At 45.0% G+C, this 16877-nt stretch overlaps 1 protein-coding gene across 1 annotated transcript in view; it reads right to left on the bottom strand.

Moving 5' to 3' along the window:
- Nucleotides 1-16877, bottom strand: part of CS (citrate synthase) — a 49119-nt gene that overhangs the window by 1538 nt on the left and 30704 nt on the right. Inside the window, exons 5-10 of the mRNA XM_081953662.1 lie at nt 16696-16827; nt 16282-16470; nt 10512-10711; nt 7177-7306; nt 6965-7066; nt 786-995 (exon numbers count right to left, since the gene is read on the bottom strand). Coding sequence (XP_081809788.1) covers nt 786-995; nt 6965-7066; nt 7177-7306; nt 10512-10711; nt 16282-16470; nt 16696-16827 — 963 coding nt within the window. The remainder of the gene's footprint in view (nt 1-785; nt 996-6964; nt 7067-7176; nt 7307-10511; nt 10712-16281; nt 16471-16695; nt 16828-16877) is intronic.

Below are 16877 nucleotides of genomic sequence, written 5' to 3'. Positions count from 1 at the left end.
TTTCGTATGTTTTTCCTCCTAATTAAATTAAGTCTGGCTGGGATGTTGGTTCTGCTGCACAGTCTCCTTATTCTTTTCATACCGAATGTCTGCTCAAAACAACATTAGTTCCCACTAGCAAAATGTCTAATTCAAGTGAGCCTGCCTTTTGAAAGAATACGAAAGATGCAAACACATCCTCTACAGAGTGGATTTTGGCAACTGGGCAGAAAAGGATTTCGGTCATTTTAATTTCATTATAGTCTGATTTCATTGGGCAAGCTAGCACATCAATCTAAACATACGAAGGAGAAAACGACTTGCACATTTTCATGTTGCAAAAAAAAAAACCCTTTCATGAATTATTTCTGTGTCAGCACTTGGTGCAGTGGTTAAGGCACCAGGCATGAAATCAGGAGGCTATGGAGCTTCAAACTATTTATCTTCAAATGTTTGGAAATTAGCCATTAAGAAGAAAAAGAACAATGGAATGGGTAGGGTAAGCTAAACGCTGAGACAGTCTGATAGCATACACAAATTTCCTTCAGCTATGGGCAAGTTCACACTGGCTGAGGTTTCTGGATCAAATTTCCTTTGACTAATCAGTTAGTGCCCGAGAGGCTCCTCCAAACTATTAGAATACAAGAATACCATTGCACTTTCTACAATACATTCCCTGAATATCATCCTTCATGGCCACACTTTCATTCAGCACCATCATTCATTTTAGTTTGCATCTGAATACGTGAGTACAAGTCTTCCACCCCATCCTGCAAGAAGGAAAGATATTAGAACTAGCAACGCACCTGTAGCAGGACTCCACTATGTGCATCCACATTGGGCCAAGGATTTTTGGCCTTTCCCTGCTCCAGAAGCACATTAGGGACAATCTTGTATAACTGGGCTACTAGCCTGAAGAGAGGATCTTTGGGAAGATGCTTGAGAGCAAATTCTCTCTGGCAGGTGTAGCGGGGATCTGTCTTCCGCAGTACAGCATGTCCATAGCCAGGAACCACCTACAATATGAACATTGCTTAGAGTACAGAACAATGCGGGGAGGCCATGAACAACAGGTTCTTGTACTTCCTTTTCCAATGACTGATCACCAACAATCACAGCTCTCCAGAAGACCCATACTACTAGCACAACTCTTTCTTTGCTTTAGAAAGGATAAATCTATCTTTCCGCGGAATCATACCTCAACTTTACATTGTATGACTGAGTGTAAATATACTGCTCCAATCAACAGCGGGAGGAAGCAGCAGGTGAACATATTTCTAAATGAAATGCTCAAATGCTGCCACCCATATTTTTAAAAGAATGCCTGTGGGGGTATTCTTAAATTTTGAGGATGCCAGAGTTAACATTTGCAGAAGTCTGTCTGTCCATTCATTGTCTGCCTGCCTGCCATGAAACACAGAGGTGAATCATTGAAGTATCTATTGAAATGAATAGATATTAACTAATTAAATCGTAACAGTTTGCTTGGTGCAAACATAGCCATTATGGAGTTTTCTACAAACCATATTAAAACAAGCCATGATTTAGTGCAAAGTCTGAATCCAGCTATGCCTTAAACTAGGGGCACTGATACTTCGGCAATTTTGATTTCTTGTCCTAACAGCACATTTTAAAACACACCATAGAATACAGTTTGTTAGGACATATGTATATCATAATCAAGGCCACCATATGGAGGAGGAGCTTCCTGGAGGATGGCGGTCAGCCTCTGAGCTCCGCGTTTTTGCGGGGGCTCTTTTGACCTGGGCTGGGTGCTGCTGGCCCGTTGATGAACTGGAGGACCACGAATCTACTCAATGACCACCCTGGCTTATTTCTGGACCCTAGTGGTCCCCCAGGGTGGCCGGACGGCACAGAAAGGCGGAAGAAAGTAAATCGAGCTTAAAACCTGAAGTGAGCTGGGAAATGGCGGTCGGCGTTTTGGCGTTTGGCGTTTGGGCGCGTCGGCTTACTCCTGGGGGGATTGCAGGCGTCGTCGGCTGCTGGAGCTGTCGTTTTGACTCTAACACTCCGATCTATCTGGCTGGCGTTTGCGGGCGTTTTTTACAAGCCACGACAGCTACGACAGCCTGAGGCAAGACCAACGACGCCTTGAGCGGTTAGTGACGGGGGATACGATGGCGCCCCATATGAGAGGTGGTGGAGGGAGATGTTGGTGGCAGAGGCGGCCCGGAAGACCACCGGGGGGCGTTAAACATCAATCCCCCGACTCGCTGGACCCGCCGGGTGCCCCGAGCCTTCTAGAAGCCCAGTGGACATCGTGGGAGGTTGGGGCTGGGCACGAAACATCCATTATGAATCATCTGAGTCACCGGGGATGTTGGATCTGCGGAGGGCATCGGAATGAATAATAGAGGCCTTCTGAAATGGAGCGGTGGCGACGCTGGCGCTTGAAAGATGCACGGTGTGCCGCTGACACCACCCCCTCCCCATCAGGGCTTGTTCACCAGCCGTCGTATAGTCTCTGAGAATTTTTACTATCAGGGGCTTGGAAGAACTACGGGGAACTATTGGAATTCCCCCCCCCTGTCGCTATGAATCACCTTCTCACCCCCTATGGACTTTGAAGAACTGCCTAACTTATGGACTTTGAAGAACTTCCTAACCCTATGGTGGGCCTATTTATTCTTAGCTACTTCTACCGATTTCTTTCCCCTTCTTTTCTCATTTTGTGATCTTAGCTGCCGTTCGCTATGATTTCTACGGGTAGACTTATTTAACATCTCAGCACCCAGAATCCTTCTGTAGCCCGGCGTATTTACTATCTACTATTTGTCATGTATGCGAGGTCTGACCTTATTTTACTGCGAGAATCCCCCCTCTCGCAGTTATGTCCTCCTGCCCTTTCTAGGACCCACCTCGAGGACGGGTTTATTAACCCAGAGAGGTGGAGGAAGCGCACATTGAGGGGTTTTTTAATAAAATCTTTTTTAAAAATTGTAAGGGGTTCTAGGGGTGGGGAAGGGGAACCGGTTAGGAGGGATGGTAGAGCCAGGCACTTAGGTGTGGTCGAAAGAGGAGGGAGCGGAGTGGGGGAGGAGAGGGAAGATAGCATTCCTGTTCAGGGCTCCTTAATACCAACAGTCGTGGGGAGGGGCAGGTGTGAGGACAACTTAAGAGCACGTAGTCGGTTGGGAGACCGGGGCTTTTGGTCATTCCCGGTCGTTTGTACCAACCCCTGCATACTAGGTGGTCAGGATCTACAGACCCAAGGCCTGAGACTGCTGTTATGCAATGCGAGGTCCGTTGTCAATAAGGCCCCCCTCATCCACGATCTAATTTTGGAGGGGGAGCCGGACCTCGCCGGAATAACCGAGACCTGGTTGGGCCACGAGGGAGGTCTACCCCTTGTGGAAATGTGCCCACCAGGTTATCGAGCATTTCACCAGCCTCGGGCCCAGGGAAGGGGCGGTGGGGTAGCTGTGATTATCCGGGAAGACTTAGAGCCGAGAGAGTTCACTGTGCCGCAGACATCCGGGTGCGAGTCCCTCGTCGTGAGATGGGGCCCAGGGAGGCAGTTGGGCCTGCTGATAGTATACCTGGCTCCTCGCTATACTTCAGCGGCCCTGCCCGAACTCCTTGAGCTGATCTCATCGGTGGCGGTTGAGACCCCCAAACTTTTAGTGATGGGGGATTTTAATCTGCCGTCGATGGGAGAAGCGTCTGAGGGGGTTCGGGAGTTCATGGCTTCCATGACAGCCATGGACCTGACCCAGTTAATTCAGGGCCCTACTCACGAGGGAGGCCACACCCTGGACCTTGTTTTTGTCTCTGGCCAGTGGACGAGTGATCTGGGAATAGGGGATCTAGACACTATTCCCCTGTCATGGTCGGATCACTCACTTCTCCGGCTGGACTTCCCTGGTGCTACCCCCTGCCGCGAGGAGGCGGAACTGGAAGGTATTAGATGGTTCCGCCCCAAGCGCCTGATGGAACCGGATAGGTTCCAGACGGAACTTGGGCCACCTACTGTGGACCTGACCCGCCCCCGAGTGGAGGACCTGGTAGACGCATGGAATAGTGCGACTACCGGGGCCCTAGACCGGGTGGCGCCTTTGCGGCCTCTCTTGCGGCGACGAACCACCCTGGCACCTTGGTTTACCGAGGAGCTAAGGGTGATGAAACGCCACAAGAGACGCCTAGAGAGTCGTTGGAGATCCTCCCGTTCCGAATTTGACCGAGCACAGGTACGAGTATATTTGAAGACGTACCTTGTGGCATTAAGAGCGGCCAAACGTCAACATTGTGCCGCTCTTATTGCGTCTGCAGATAACCGCCCTGCTGCCCTATTTCGGGTGACCCGTTCCCTCTTGTTTGAGAGACCACGGGAAGCCCCACTACAGGGCAGAGCAGAGGAGTTTGGGAATTATCTACAGGACAAAGTCGCTCAAATCCGGATGGGATGGACCCCTTTCAGTGATTCAGTAGAGACGCCCGTTGCGAGTCTTGAGGGACCGCTTTGGGAGGAGTTTGACTCGGTTGCCATCGAGGATTTGGACAGGTTGCGTGGACGTCTGCGACCTACCACATGTTTATTGGACCCGTGTCCCTCCTGGCTTGTACTGGCATCCTGGGAGGTTACGCGCGACTGGCTCCTGGGCCTGGTGAACGCCTCGTTGGGTGAGGGTTCTCTACCGGCCGCCTTGAAAGAGGCGGTGGTGAGGCCCCTGCTCAAGAAGCCTTCCCTGGACCCAACGGACCTAGTCAATTATCGTCCAGTCTCCAACCTTCCTTTTTTAGCGAAGGTTGTAGAGAGTGTGGTAGCACAGCAGTTCCCACGTCACCTGGAGGAAAATGATTATCTAGACCCGCGCCAGTCCGGCTTCCGACCCGGGCACAGCACAGAGACGGCCTTGGTCGCATTGGTTGATGATCTCTGGAGGGCCAGAGATAGGGGTTGTTCCTCTATCCTGGTCCTATTAGATCTCTCGGCGGCGTTCGATACCATCGACCATGGTATCCTGTTGCACCGGCTAGAGGGGCTGGGAGTCAGGGGCACCGTCTTACGGTGGTTTGGCTCCTACCTCTCTGATCGGACGCAACGTGTGTTGACAGGGGAGCAGAGTTCGACCCGGAGGCCACTCACATGTGGAGTGCCACAGGGATCGGTACTCTCGCCTCTCCTGTTCAACACATATATGAAACCGCTGGGCGAGATCATCCGTGGTTTTGGGGTGGGATATCATCTGTATGCTGATGATACTCAGCTATACATTTCCACCCCGAACCACCCCAATGAGGCCGTCGAAATGATGTCCCGGTGTCTGGAGGCCGTACGGGTCTGGATGGATGGCAACCGACTAAAACTCAACCCTTCCAAGACGGAGTGGCTGTGGCTTCCGGCCTCCCGGTTCAACCAGGTGTTTCCATCTCTGGCCATCGGGGGCGTCCAACTAGCCCCCATGGAACAGGTGCGCAATTTGGGCGTCCTCCTGGATGCCCGGCTGTCCATGGATAACCATGTAACAGCCGTGGCAAGGGGGGCGTTCCATCAGGTTCGCCTGATGCGCCAATTGCGCCCCTTATTGGACCGGGATGCCCTACGCACAGTCACCCATGCGCTAGTGACGTCTCGCCTGGATTACTGCAATGCTCTCTACATGGGGCTTCCCTTGAGATGCACTCGGAGACTACAGTTGGTCCAGAACGCGGCCGCGCGGGTGATTATGGGGAGGACTAGGTACTCCCCTGTAACACCTCTCCTGCGCGAGCTGCACTGGCTTCCTGTGGTCTACCGAGTGCGTTTCAAGGTTTTGATTATGATCTTTAAAGCGCTTCATGGCACAGGGCCTAGTTATATGCAGGATCGCATCCTGCCCCACACATCCCTACGACCAATTCGCTCACACAGAGAGGGACTTCTCCGGGTGCCGTCCGCCAAACAGTGCCGGGGGGCGACACCCAGGAGCAGAGCCTTCTCTGTGGTGGGCCCAGCCCTGTGGAATGACCTCCCCCGTGACATCAGGATTACTTCCGATCTCCGCTCCTTCCGTGTACAGCTGAAGACCCACCTCTTTCAATTATCTGGCCTGGCTCAATCGTAATTATTCTTATTCCTCCTAACTGTTTTTAAATTGTATTTTAAACGTTAAATCTTAATTTTATATCGGGTTTTTACAATTGGGGTATTTTAATGCGGGTCTTTTAACTGTCTATATGATGTAAACTGTTTACCTCCTCCGAGTCCGTGTTTGTGTATCTGTATGTATGTTCTGTATGTACGCCTATGTGTTTTATATATTTTCTGTGTTTTATATGCCCCATTGTACGCCGCCCCGAGTCCTACTTGGAAAGGGAGCGGCTAATAAATTCAAACTTATTATTATTATTATTATTCATATCTATCTTATTCTATTTCAGCTCTCATTTCCTAATCGGTGTCTGGGAGAAAGATCTCATAGGATAAGCTGACCATGGCACCCAGTTATTTCTTTCCCACTCATTATCCCAAGCCTTTTTATCTGTCTACATGGGAAGCACAATAAATGGGGAGTACACTCGCTTAAGTTACAAAGGCGAATTATGCAAAATTTAGTGTTTCTAATGCATAACCCATGTCCTCGTGTTTTACCTTGGAAAATTAATGTTTTTCAGTTATGGACTCCTAATTCGCTGGCTCAATCACTACCTTTTTGTGATATCCCTGTTGAATTTCCCTGAACAATTCAGCCAGGCAAAGAACTATCTCGTAGAGTAGAAGTTCAGATTATTTGTCTGTATTTATCATCTGCCTAGGAATGCTCCAATAATGTCTCAAGCAGAGAAGTGTTTTTCCCGTTTGCAGCTATTTAACCACTGCAAGAATTCTTTCACTAAATGATGTTTCTCCTCCAACATCTAACTCAACCTCACTGGCAAATTATTCTCTCAGACACTGGATTAAAGATAAATTATTCTCTCAGACACTGGATTAAAGATAAATTTTCTTTGCACTTGCCTATTATGCAGAGATGTCAGCACTTACCCTGCCAGAGTTCAAAGTGTTCCAAATGAAGTCCCTCAGTTTTTCATCAGATACCTCCTCACCTAGTTCCTTCTGTAAGTTTGTCAACCACACCAGCACTTCCTGTATTAAAGTAGTGAGATTTGATGACAGTGTAAGAAAAAAAAAGGCAGTAGTTCCTCAAAAGCTCTGCCCACAGTGCAAGGTTGGCTTTTGAACCACATGTCTCTTACCTGATTTGCGAGACCGTGAAGAGGCCCAGCCAGACCATTCATAGCTGCAGCAAACGCTAGGTAGGGATCAGAGAGAGCACTGCCCACAAGATGACTAGTGTGAGCACTGACATTGCCACCCTCATGGTCACTGCAAAAGGAGAAGGGGAGGGGAGGAGGAGAGATAGAGAGATCAGCATTGGGCAAGCCATCTTACAGCTGTATCTACAGAGGTGGAAAGAATTTCACATGCATTTGGCCAAGTATAATAAATTAAATATTCACCAAAATCTTCCCCCCGAAGAAGAATACAAACAAACAAACAATATTTGAGGTGGAGAACTGAAGCCTGCTTTCAGTCATTGTTCAATTCTCGGGGCAAAATTGCTTTTTTAATTAATTCACCCAACTCAAGACTGACTTTTGTAAGCCTGGGTGGCACTTCAAAAAAGTACGTGAGGCCAATATAAAAAACAACAATCCTCAATCTAATTAAATTTAAATAACAAACACTACATGGGCAAACTGTAAAATAGGAAAACTTAGGGGAAAATATTCCCCTCCAGGTTTTTTAAAATTGATTTTTGGGGGAGGAATAATTAAAAGAGAACTGTAATAAAATATTTTCCTTCAGAATAGTGAATGCAGAAAAGCAAGAGGTCTATATACTGCTATTCTTTATTCCATTCAATTTTTTTCTATTACAGCTAGTCCTAGTCGTCCCTGTCAGGCCACCCTCTATAGCTTCTACCAACCTACCTTCCTGCAACCCCTGCTGGCCCACCAATGCTCCTTAGCACGCATCTCCAGCATTAATCCATCTAGCCACAGCTCTCACCCACTGACCCGCTTGCCCAGGAGTCTAGTTGCATGAGGTCCTCTCTTAATAGGCCCACCAGCCTCTGGGTTAAAACACCAATGAAGACGAATGGAACTGCCATTGCTAAGGGAGGCCACGCTTTACCACTACATTGGTTAGTGACAGAAAATCCAGCCCTAATTGCCATCTTACAACCGAGGACCATCTGTATTTCATAATAGGAAGTGTTTTATTGAGAATATCAGAACTTACAGTACTTAGAGATCTAGCACTGCAGGAAAATTTTCCAAGGCAATAGCCAAATACTATCCTGTCTCCTGGAGGTGGCCATTACCATCTTCAGCCCTAAAAAAATTCAGTGTTTGATTTGCTTGGAGGCTTATCCAGTGCTAAATTTTGATCTGGATGTCAGTGGATCTGCTTTTGATGAGGCTTTCAAGAACAGAAGAAGCCCAGAGAAGTGCCAAAAGAAAATGTTTAAAACACTTTAAAGTGAATTCAATCAGACTATCAGACTAAATTGGAATTTTACAGCTACTAAATATACCCCATATGGTAAATGTATTAATAAACCAAAGTATACATATTATGTTATGTCCTTAAAATAGTAAAGCAGATTAGCAAAGTGGATTTCAATAAAAGATGGTATAAAAATAAAAAATGCATTATTTTTGTTCCCTCCTTCCCCTCAAAAAGGGGATTGGGAGGCTGATTTCCCCCTTCATGGCTGTAAACTCCCTGGAATGTTTCTCTTTCTCATGTGCCATGTACGTAGTCAGTAGGATTTAAATTCATCTCAGGGCTGTTTATTTTGAATCACACTAACAATCATTATTTGTGATAGCCTTTGGAGGAATTTTGAATTTGCATTTGGCATAAAGACTCTAAATTGTCTACCTTTATTCTAAATTATGTGAAGGCCTTTACAATATTAATGCTGTTTAATATTTGACACTTCTTTGCAATCCTAGAGTACTGCAGACTTTAGTTTTTAAAAGCACCCTTACTGCTGTCTGGGAAAATTAACTAGGAATTATAGGAAAAACTATGACATCTCACCTCCCCAAGAGCCACCTATGCAGAGAAATCCCATAAGCAGCTGCTTAAAAATTAGATGAATTGTGATGCAAAACTAGATGACCTATACACACACCTGATGTCAGGACTAGAATGCAAAATTAGCATTTGTACCATGGCACACTTCAAACTTTTTTCATCATGGTTGTTTGTACCAGACATATACGAATGTAATAATAATAATCAAACGTTTGTATTGGGCAATTTTCTGCTGAAAAAAATGTTTTTTGCCACTAGGTGGAGTTATTCATGAACATCAGCAGCTTTAGCAAGTTTATTTAGATGAATATTGTTGGCAGTCTAACCAACTGCAGCTTCCAGAAGTCCTTGCTAACCTAAGAGCTTTTAAAGAGTGAAACTATGCAGCGAACTGAACTCAGGAGCTTATGCTACAGTTGAAACCAGGCAGTTAATATGTCATGCTTTTGGCTAACAATGTCCCCAAAGACACTGAAACACAGACCAGCTTCAAATCACGCAATATCATAATGGGGATTATTTGATTTTGGCTTCCTCAGTTAATGTGGTTTATAAACCAAAATTTATGGCTAACTGCAATGAGTGAACCCAATCAACTATGGCTTACTTAAGTAACCATAACAAGAATATATGAACCCAGCTATAGTTTGTCCTCACTTACTGACCACCATTGGGACTGGCAACTCCATCACTAAGTAATGCAGTTGTTAACCTCATCATGTGACTTGCGACAGTTCCATTGTAGTTCCACTATAGTTGTTAATGGTATCACAGCTGGTCATTAAGACCAGCATCAATTTGTGACTTCCTGCTGATTTGCACATTGACTTTACTTAGACCAGGGGTGTCCAAACTTGGGAACTTTAAGACTTGTGGATAAGTCTTAAAGTTCCCAAGTTTGGACACCCCTGACTTAGACTAATCCAACTTTTTAAGGTGTGCCAGAGTGCCCACAGGAAAAAAATGACAATGACAAAGGTTATCTTGTCTTATCTTGTGAAGGTCACAAATAGCAATCGTGATTGTGAGATGCTGCGACTGTTGTAAATGTACTCGTTGCGAAGCACCTCAGTTGTGACTACTGTGACACTGCAAGAGCCACACAACTGAGGACCAGTTGTAAACCTACTTTTTAAGTGCCATCATAACTTTGGTAGCTGAATAAGTGAGGATTATCTGTATTGTCATTCACTGCTTAAATCTGCTCAGATACTTCCAAATTTAGCCACACTGGAAGTAGCCACTGGAAGAATTTGGATTACTCCTGTTAACAGCTTGTGCAATTCCCAGGACTGCAACTATAGCCTCTCTGTGCAATTTTGATTGGTTGATTTCACCCATTTTCCTGCAGCTTTTTTTTTGACAATTATCAACCAGCTGCCACCCAAGCTCTTATCTTTCTCCACTGCTCAATTCAGCCTGTAGCTGTAGAAGTAGATGTACCCAGAGAATCTAGGACTTTCACATAGGCATGGCTTACCTGTGAATGGTGAGGTAGAGCCGCATAAGTTCAATAAACTGGGGGTCACTGTAGCCCAGCATGTTGGTGAAGTTGTATGACCAGTCTAAGGCGGGATCAATGGCGCCGATGCTGCTACCTTCACGGTAAAGATTGCGATAGATTTTTGCAGCAATACAAGGCAACTTGGCAATCAAGTCCATGGAGTCTTCATAGATAAACTATAAGGCAAAACAAGAAGAGAAGAGGATTGGGAGGACTTGATTACAAGGCTATTCTCCCAGCAGGAGGTGATCTGCTAAGCAGACCACCTGCCCCCCCCCCCCCCCCCACGGGCAGAAGTTTCAGATAAGGTCACATATGCAGTTTTAAAAATGTTCTTCTTATAAGAATATATGCCTCTTGTAAGGCTTTAAAGATTGGTTCCCCCCCCCCCCAAAAAAAAAAGCTTTGGAAAAAAGATTAAATGACTTGGTTTTTGCCCCCCAAAGCTTTGGAAAAAGACCTAGTTTCCCCCCGAAGCTTTAGAAAAAGATTAGATGATGGCACATCACCACAATTTAGTTCATGGTTTTTATGGTTTTTCATGTTTTATGTTTTAACTGGCTGTGTTCATGTTTTTATGTTTTTTAATCTCTGATTGGGAGCTGCCCAGAGTTGGCTGTAAGGTGGACAGCTATATCAATGTTTTAAACAAACAAACAAACAAATATATAATCAGGTCTTCCCTGCTGGAATTGTAAGACCATTATAAGATTATCGTTAAGGGGCTGGAAGGCTCTTGTCTCTTACTTGCTTAAGCGCCTGAGTTTGCTAATAAACACTACTGCCAAGAGCCTTTGAAAAGGCTAGAAAAGAAGCACCTATAGCAAAGGGTAGCAGTGAGTACCATTGCTACCCATCATCTCCCGGCTTTGTTTTACATTTCCCATTTAGACTTTCGAGCCTTATTCCTACTCAGCATTAGTCAGTAGTCTGGTGGGATAAATGGGCCAATCCTCCTGGCCTTATGCTGGTTGGCACAATCCATCTGCTCACGGCAAATTGGAGGACACACCCAGAACTGAAAAACCACTTGCTGTATTATCTGAACACCTCTCCCTCCCACCCTCTCTTCATATTCCAGCTGCATGTTTTGCAGATAAATCTGTCCAAATCTGTTCAAAATCTGATCATATGGGAAGGGCACATGGGAAGGACATTATGGCAACCACGAAGCCAAAGCATAATTAGATTGGGAAGCAAAATGAATGTAGCCATTCCTGTACTCCTGGGGTCTATAACATTGGAAAAGGAAGGATAACTAAGGAGCCTGGAATGAGGGGAAAAAATAGTTTAAGGCAAGGGAAGACAGAAAACAGCAGACAGATAAAGGAGTATGAACAGCTCAGAGAAGCTCTATGAGTCATGGGGACGGACAAGGAAGCAGCAGAACCGCGAAGGCAACTCATAGGTTGAATGGAAATCTGAGGATAAATGGGCAGGAGGGCATTATTTAAGAAATGAAAGAAAAGAGAATCTAGGATCAGATTCCAGCTACCTTTGCTTTTCCAAGGTTGTTCTGACAAGAGATTTAGATAAAGAGTACTTTTGAAACAGTAACTCATCACCACTTCTATCATAATGCAGTCCGCAATGAATATGTGGTTTAAATATTTTGCAAGGACTCAATATGGACAGGAGTTGAAGACATGGCAAAACGGAATGCCAACTGAAGCATTTATACTAACAATCAAATTGCCAGTATTGGTTACCTAAAAATAGCTCTGTCAAAAATATGGAGAATTCTGTAAAACGAACAAACTGAAAATGATGTAGTCAGATGCTACTGCCAAATGAATACTATGTATATAATCATATATCATAAAGGCTTTGCTAAGATGAAAACAGGACGGGGAAGAAACAGAACTGGCTGTTTAGAGTGAAAAGTGTTGTATTTCTACATGGGGCTTCCCTTGAGATGCACTCGGAGACTGCAGTTGGTCCAGAATGCGGCCGCGCGGGTGATTATGGGGAGGACTAGATACTCCCCTGTAACACCTCTCCTGCGCGAGCTGCACTGGCTTCCTGTAGTCTACCGAGTGCGTTTCAAGGTTTTGATTATGATCTTTAAAGCGCTTCATGGCACAGGACCTAGTTACATGCAGGATCGCATCCTGCCCCATGCATCCCTACGACCAATCCGCTCACACAGAGAGGGACTTCTCCGGGTGCCGTCCACTAAACAGTGTCGGGGGGCGACACCCAGGAGCAGAGCCTTCTCTGTGATGGGCCCAGCCCTGTGGAATGACCTCCCCCGTGACATCAGGATTATTTCCGATCTCCGCTCCTTCCGTGTACAGCTGAAGACCCACCTCTTTCAATTATCAGGCCTGGCTCAACCGTAAATTTTTTCTTATTCCTCCTGACAGTCCTTTTAAATTTTTTAAATTTTAAATTTTAAATTGTGTTATTATAATTGGGGTATTTTAACGGTGATTTTTAACTGTCTAATGTGATGTAACTTGTTACCTCCTCCGTGCATGTATGTCCTTGTATATATGTATGTTTATGTGTTTGTATATATGTTTTATGTTTTATATGTTCTATTGTACGCCGCCCCGAGTCCTATCTGGAAAGGGAGCGGCTAATAAATTCAAATTTATTATTATTATTATTATTATTATTATTATTATTATTATTATTATTATTATTATTATTATTATTATTATTATTATTATTATTATTATTATTACTTAGTAACACAATGATCACTAAGTTTGTGCAATGCTTTAGATTCAGAGCAAAAAGATGCTGCAATAATGTACACATGGTAAGGTAAAGGTTCCCCTCGCACATATGTGCTAGTCGTTCCCGACTCTAGAGGGCAATGCTTATCTCTGTTTCAAAGCTGAAGAGCCAGCGCTGCCCGAAGACGTCTCCATGGTCCTGTGGCCGGCATGACTAAATGCCGAAGGCGCACGGAACCCTGTTACCTTCCCACCAAAGGTGGTCCCTATTTTTCTACTTGCATTTTTTGCATGCTTCAAACTGCTAGGTTGGCAGAAGTTGGGACAAATAATGGGAGCTCACTCTGTTACACGGCACTAGGGATTCGAACCCCTGAACTGCTGACCTTTCTGACTGATAAGCTCGATATCTTAGCCACTGAGGCAGCTATGTACACATGGTACCTGTTACTGTCTCTTAAGACAAATCCGTCTTTCTGAGGATCATGCTTTAACTGCAGAAGGCACCTGGGCAATTCCAGGGAGACAGCTGCAGAAAGCTGCTTATAGGAATAACCACATGTCTTTCGAGTATCTTTTTTTGCCTCCAAAATGGAAGGTTTTCACAGGGTCCAACAATCCATTTCCACTCCAGCTGCAGGAACATGAAGTCATTTCAGGGCATGTTTCATCATAAGAGTTGGGGAATCTCCAATCAGTGGAACTAATCCAGCATACCTGATTGGCCCATTCGCCCAGCGAGCATTTTAGAAGCAGCCCTACCCAAACCTGCCCACATCTGATTACTTGATATATTTTTCCACATCATTATTTTCTCCACAATTGCAGAAGATGTGAAGTAGTCAAGTAATTTGGAGCCAGGATGAGAGATAGCTGAAACAAGAGCCTACATGTTCTCTCTTGATTAGTCTGTCTCTGATGAGGAAGAGGCTTGAGAGAGCTCAGCTTCCAGTTGGCATTCCTGCAAGGATGGTGGTGTCATCTGTTGTCCCTCATAGGATGAGGTTAGGAGTACAGATAGTCCTCGACCTACGACCACAATTGAGCCCAACATTTTGTTGCTAAGTGAGACATCTGTTAAGTGATATTTTATGAGCTTTCTTGGCACAGTTAATTGAATCGCTGCAGGTGTTAAATTAGTAACACGGTTGTTAAATGAATCCGGCTTCCCAACTGACTTTGCTTCTCAGAAGGTCGCAAAAGGAGATCACGTGACTCCAGGGGTACTGCAACCATCATAAATATGAGTCAGTTGCCAAGCGCCTGAATTTTGATCACGTGGTCAGGGAGAATGCTGCAACGGTCAAAAGTTTGAAAAACGGTCATTGGTCTTTTTTTTTAGTGCTGTTGTGACTTCAAACAGTCACTGACTGAACCGTTGTAAGTCGAGGACTACCTGTACTGATTTCACATTCTGTAGGAACTGCTTTTGTTTTTGCAGAGTGAATGCTCTGGGAAGGAAGTTCTTCACTGACCAATCAGCTGCCGAATCAGGCTGCTCTCCCCTGCATGCAGCTGTTTTCCATGAGCAGGAGGTGCAGGATTGTTTGATGCTCTCTCTCTCTCTTTCTCAAATATTTTGGCCACTTAATGAGAAGGAAGGACTCACTGGAGGAGAACCTAATGCTGGGAGCGATTTACGGCAAAAGAAGACAGGGACAACAGAGAATGAGGTGGCTGGATGGATTCACTGAAGCAGTAGGCGTGAGCTTAAATGGGCTCCAGAGGATGGTAGAGGACAGAAAGGCCTGGAGGAACGTTGTCCATGGGGTCTCAATGGGTTGGACATGACTTCGCAACTAACAACTCTCTCGTTCTCTATAGAAAACCGAAGAATGACAAGGCAGAGAAGGGAAACTGATTGCATCCTGAAAGTCCACAGGATCCCATTCTTCACCTCATTTCAAGACAAGACATCATCAATGGCAAGGACAGATCCAAAACTATCTTTGGAAAGAAACTATTCTCTTCTAACAGACTCCTCAGTTTCAAACCATATGCTGGAAAGGTTACAGTTAATGGGCAGCCAAAGCAAATTTAGCATTGTCTCTCCCCACCCCCTGTCATTTGCAAATCAGACAGCAACACCTCATGGCAGATAAAGATCTATACAGCCAGACCAAAGTCTCCTTGCTTCAGTTCAGAGGGCAGGTGTGCACACACAGTGTAAGTCAGGCCAGACCACATGTCATTTACGCTCAAGGTCTCATATTACCTGGACAGCCACAGTCGGAGCCCAGAGACTGAGAACCAAGGTCATATGCTAAGCTGACTCTTGTCATTTACCATGTGCTAACTGGACAATCCTAGGGAAATTATGTCTACTTGGTCGCAAAGAACCTGAAATGACTGAGCAGTAACAGGAGGATGATCAGGAGAGAAAAGTTAATGACTGGGCTAACTGAATATAGTAACACTTAGTATAGTTAATTTTATTTAATAAAATTAACTGGCTAGATTTCTTTCCTTTGCAGTTGCTGGTTCAGAGGTAAGCTTACATCCCTATCAAAAACTTGACAAGTTAAGCAGCATAGTACTTAATGTTAGCAAATCAGTCCTAGAATCAAATTTGTATTTAGCAGCATTTAAATATATTGTACACAAAGTTCTCAAATGGCAGGTGCAATAAAAAGACTCTGCAGAAATATAATCTTCCCGTGACTTTAGTTGTGCTTTTAGTTAGTTATGCAGAGCACGATAAAGCTTTGACCAACAAAAACTACCAAACAGTTTATTCCACTTTCCAAATTTTAACAGGCATAGCCTTATATTTTTAGCCTTAAAAAAAGCAGCTCAGTGAAAAACAAGTACAAGACAGTAAGTGCGCCGTGCAATTGTTCTATGCACAGCCAAGACCATTCATGTACGCATTTTCTATTTATACATACATGCATACAATTTCCAACATTTAATTCTGGATTTTATTTCTAGGTAGCTCATTCAGATGGTGAAATAACTCCTGACACAGTACAGGTACACACATTCATAACAGCGCCAAGCTTGAGGTCTCTTCTATAACCTCTCCTACCAATGAGGTGGAAAGGTTGCTGCCTGTGGCTTACCTCCCAGTACTTGGTCCGGCTAATTCCCTCAGAGTAGGCGCGGGCAAAAGTGCTCTCACTGTTGAGAGCTGTGACAGCAGCACTGAGTTGCGACATGGGATGAAGATTGGTGGGGAAGTTGTCAAGCATAGTCACTACATGGGAAGGCAGGGCTGCTCTCTTAGCCCACTCTCGAGACACCCAAGTCACCTGAGTAAAGAAAACCACAATGTTACACATCTATAGCTAGGAGGAAAAGTGCTATCCAACACCAGCCTTCCGTGGTCTTGGCTGTTCTCATCATTACAATAGAGCTCTTATTGTTTCCCCCAGAAGTTCTCGAGACCTAAAAAAAGGTTGCTCAATCACTTTGCAGGTTACTTTAAATGGGATGAACATGATAATCTCCCAGAAATCTTTGCCATGTCTTATTACCTGTTCTTGGGAAGGAATCTCTCCTGTCACCAGTAACCAAAAGAGCCCTTCAGGAAGAGGCTCTGCACCTCCGGGGGCTTTGGGTAGCAGCTTCTGGCACTCAGGAATGCTGTAGCCACGGAAACGAATGCCCTAAAAACCAATCCCAGAAGCAGGATAAGAAACCACATTTCAAGTGAGAT

The sequence above is a fragment of the Natrix helvetica genome, assembly GCF_964273705.1.
Source record: "Natrix helvetica genome assembly, chromosome: 1".
NCBI lineage: Eukaryota > Metazoa > Chordata > Lepidosauria > Squamata > Natricidae > Natrix > Natrix helvetica.
Note: the sequence above shows the minus strand (reverse complement) of the source record. Positions and strands in the feature narration are given on the sequence as shown.